Genomic DNA, 4,531 nt, shown 5'->3' with positions numbered 1-4,531 from the left:
GAACTGATGGACTCTTCCAGGTAGCTAAAATCTTGGTCCAACAAGAGACAAATAAGGGTTCCCTGTGTATGGAAAAGCACCTACACTTGGGCTCATTAGGCTCACTAGGCTAGATTCAAATGAAGATGAAGTGAAGGCAATATGCAAAGCATTAGCTAATAGTCTGTCCATGGAGGAAAAGCATCCAATCTCCCTTGTTATTGAATCAGATTCAAGTAATGCAATTAGGTGAGTGAACTCTGGTAATAACAGGCCATGGAAGTTAAATGCCGATCTTTCTTTGACGCAGAGGAAAACAATCGATTAAGGCTAGCCAACGTTAAATCTGGAAAAATAACACTTGAATCCACCAGATAGTGAGAAAACACTCTCAAGTTTTGATTAATTTCTTCAAAGACAACAAGATAATGAGTTCTAGGGCCTAGGGATGGCTACAACGCTAATGAAGAGAAAAAACATAAAAAAAAAATGAAATTATTAAAATGTCCCTAAAACCTTGAAATGCCCATTTGAGATCCTAAACAATGAAATTTGTCAAAAATAGGGTTGATCTAGTGACACATCCACTAGTCTTGAAAACTACGTCAAAACGAGTCTCCCATCTAAGTTTCGCGCAATTATGACAACATGACTTTTCAGTCCTACTAGTCTACTCTTGCCATTAGTCCTCCATCGTTGTTTTATACTTTTATTGATCACTGGAGAAAAGCCTTCCTTAGTGTTGTTTTGTACCTTTTGGGTGGTGACTTTGAGTCGTGCACCCATTGATAACTACTCTTTTTTTTCTCTCTCTTTTTTTTAGTAAACGACAATTTATATTGATAAAAAGAGGTTATATATTCCCTCTCCGTCAGAGAGTAAATTTCCACTGAGTAGTCACATAAATACCACAAAATGAAGACATCTCAATCTCGTCCTTGTTGCATCTTAATTAATAAGACCCGAGCCACTAATTAGAGTAGTAATGATAGTGTGTATCATCATGATGATTAGGGTTCGAATCCCTTCTCACCGTTTAAAAAAAAAAGAATAATATCCCAATTAATATGATGATTATTTTAATTTCTAAGCAATGAGAGTATCCGAGGATAGCTCATACTTAATTAGTATTCAAAATGACATGATTAATTCACCCGAAAACAGACAACTACAGTAAAAATACAGAGCATGTAGAGAGAAATTCCATATGGCCATTTTTTCCATATTTTAATTGGGTTAGATGAAAAGGTTGTGTGTCATAAAAACCAGACCAAGTTCAGCTCACCAAATACAGGCGAAAGGGAGACCTCGTATATTAAATTACGTTAAAGCCAATCATGATTTGACATCCATACTTTACTACAAAAGAAAGAAAAGATCCATAGAAACTACATCAGATAAGATTGCCTTTCGACATGGTCACAGATTTTGACCACCACACACTTTAAAAACCCTTTTGATGTTTTGTTCTTGTTTTTGGCCCCAATAAAGAAGCACGTGATGTAATTGGTGGGTAAACCTTCATTTTCTTCACTCTCTTAATTCAATAAATCCCATCTCAGAAGCAAAATTTGTCTCCATTTATTTAGTTTTATGAGAAATTAAAGATGACAGTCTAACCAAATTAGAAGGTTCAATCAAGCTAGATAGTTGGGTGATGGGGGGTTCAAACCATATGGATTCGGGATGTCCCGAGTTCGATTCTCACTGGGAGTAATACACTTTAACTATATCATTAGGCGGAAAACTTTTGTGTATAAGGTTCTGATAGCCTGAATTTATGCTCATATCAGATGTCCAAATGACGAATTTGTATGGTATCGTTATCGGGTAGACAACAAAAAAAATAGTTTGACCCTAAATCGATTTAGGTGGTAGAATTCAACTAACCAAAATTATTGGTTAGTAAAGTTCAATTTGGCACCCTAAATCTGTATAAAATCCTTGTTTAATAGGTGTGTATGTAATGACTAATGTCACGTTCCAACATATTTCGTCTTTTGTGGCCATTGGTCTGAGTTTCTATTATGTAATGACTAATACCATTTTTCTCATGTTCTTAGTAGTTTCCTATCCACCCAATTAAGATTTTTAAAAAAAATGAAAAATTAATATTCAAAACAAATGACCAGTCAATATATTGGGCCCAAATAAATCAACATAAAAAAACACTAAAAAAAGAAGAAGATTTTAGTAGCTAAGATAAGTTGAAGTTCTTCATTCAATGATCAGATTCTCTACTCAATATTTCATATATTCCTTCAAGTTAGGCACATAGTTTCTTACACTCCTTTGAAAGTTATATCAGATGAACATTAATCAGCACTAAATTTCATATACTCTGTAGAGTGCAGAACCAGTCCACTACTTCAATTTCATACAATGATTAGGGGATTGAAATTTTTATTTCTTCATAACTCATCCTTAAACATCTCCGTTGATTTCGGTGGTCTGTTTTTGAGCTTAATCACAATCTAACACACCGTGTTGAGTTATATATTGCATTTGGTTTGTGAGCATTGCATTTGATCCGTGAGTTTATTATTGGGGATGGACTATATTTTCGGTAACTTCCCTCGTCATTGACTGAACACACTCTTACATAAGTTCAAGACATTGCACAAAAATGGCCATATCCCCATATGTAGATTACATGTATTGGTGCAAGACAAAATGCTGAATGTATACAATTATGCAAGACATTTTTGAGCTTAATCACAATCTAACTCACTGTGTGTTGAGTTATATATTGCATGTGGTTTGTGGGCATTGCATGTGATCCGTAAGTTTATTATTGAGGATGAACTATATTTTCCGTAGCTTCCCTCGTCACTGATTGAACATAGTCTTACATAAGTTGAAGAAAATGCACAAAAAGGGCCATATCCCCATATGTAGATTATGCATTGGTGCAAGACAAAATGCTGAATGTATACAAATATGCAAGGAAAAGAAGCAAAGATTCTTCATTATCCATATACACATGCACGAGTGGCCCTATATATACACACACATAGACACACGTGTACAACTGTTATTGGCAAAATCAACAATAACATTCTTGGGCTTTAAGAAAATTAACAAGAAGAGTTACTTTAATGAATTGAGTTGAGGCTCAAGGGATTACAATAGAACCCCACAAAGATAAAATACTACAAATCCTCCATCCTTTCAACCCTCATCATCAGCTAATCTACTTTACTACTATACAAAAAGACAAAAGAAGGGACATAATCAATAAAAAAAAAAAAGTAAAAAGATGGGGGGTAAAAATGAAAAAGTAGAAAATTAATAGCCCAGAAGTGAAAAAGTTTGTTTTTCACTTTTTTTTTGCCCTTTTACCAAGGCCCAGCACCACCAGATGAATTCAACAGCTCTTCCAAGTAATCAGCACCTAAATCTTCCAACACCACCACATTGTCTATCCTCACATCTCTCTCTTTCTTACTCCTCCCCATAATTTTCCTTCCCATTGAGTGTTTCCTCTTCAAAGCCACAACTGGTGAGCACCCATCATCCTCTCTACTGTACTTCATGTCCTTCAATGACTCCTTAACCTTCTCAACTGGGAAATTAAGTATTGCAGATGAACCCCTCATTGAAAAAGCTGCTTGATCATAAGCCAAAGCAGCTTCCTCTGCACTATCAAATGTGCCTAACCATACTCTAACACCATGTCTAGTGGAATCCCTTATCTCCGCCGCGAATTTCCCCCACGGCCGCCTCCGTACGCCTCTGTAGGTCTTCTCCTTCTTGGGTCTTTCTTCAAAGGTTGAATTGACCTCCTCTTCCTTCACACTCTGTGAAGAGAAAGAAGAAGAAGAAGCTTTTGATGTTGTTTCTTGGGTTCCCTCTGCAATTAGCCCGAACAGAAGCATTTCTTCTGAGTCGTTCTCGTTGAAGGGGAGTGAATTGACATCGAAAGATTGGCCGTAGCAGAAGGAATCCGATGACCCAAAAGAGGATGCCGGCGAGAAATCGGAATTTTGTGGGGAGTGGAAGTTGAAGGGATCCATTTGAAGTGGGAATTGAGGGATAAGGTTTTGAAATTCTGTTATGACTACTCTGTTTCCTCTGTTTTGAAAACAGAGCATGCTTTGGATGACTACAAGACTCTGCCTTTGTGTCCTATATATACCCAAGAAAACAGGGGATTTTTTAATGTTAAAAATAACAACATTAATTATAATTAATTAATTAATTACTGTTGTGAGTGACAGAACAAAAATTGGCCAAGGAGGATGTCTTTGCAATATTATATTCCAATAAATTTGTGGGGTCCGTGGCCTTAGCCAATTGTACACATGCGTCAATTAAGGCTAGGCGGCCGGTCAAGAGTGACGTCATCCTATGACATCTCACTTTTGTCTGTGCACAAGACCTCGTCCACTTATCTGACACGTATGAGAGGTTGAATTATTTTCGTCTGCCACGAATCAGCTCTATCGTTCTACTATTGCCGTTAATTATGCATCGTCGAGAATACCTGATTGATCAGGTTATTTATCCTAAACCTTGAGATTTAGGGTTCTATTCTCTTCAAGGAAGATTT

The 4,531-nt window shown here is 36.6% G+C and overlaps 1 protein-coding gene across 1 annotated transcript; it reads right to left on the bottom strand.

Annotated features, from left to right (window-relative positions):
- Nucleotides 1-2,920: 2,920 nt before the first annotated feature.
- LOC119999087 (ethylene-responsive transcription factor 1B-like) lies at nucleotides 2,921-4,090 on the bottom strand. Its single transcript, XM_038846630.1, has one exon. The coding sequence runs from the start codon at nucleotides 4,071-4,073 to the stop codon at nucleotides 3,318-3,320; it is 756 nt and encodes a 251-aa protein (XP_038702558.1). The 5' UTR covers nucleotides 4,074-4,090; the 3' UTR covers nucleotides 2,921-3,317.
- Nucleotides 4,091-4,531: the final 441 nt, after the last annotated feature.

Source organism: Tripterygium wilfordii, chromosome 1 (assembly GCF_013401445.1).
Source record: "Tripterygium wilfordii isolate XIE 37 chromosome 1, ASM1340144v1, whole genome shotgun sequence".
In the NCBI taxonomy this organism is placed as follows: domain Eukaryota; kingdom Viridiplantae; phylum Streptophyta; class Magnoliopsida; order Celastrales; family Celastraceae; genus Tripterygium; species Tripterygium wilfordii.
This window is presented reverse-complemented; position numbering and strand designations above follow the sequence as displayed.

Excerpts from the sequence above, each read along its gene's own strand:
- LOC119999087 (XM_038846630.1), bottom strand. The coding sequence starts at position 4,073 with ATGCTCTGTTTTCAAAACAGAGGAAACAGAGTAGTCATAACAGAATTT.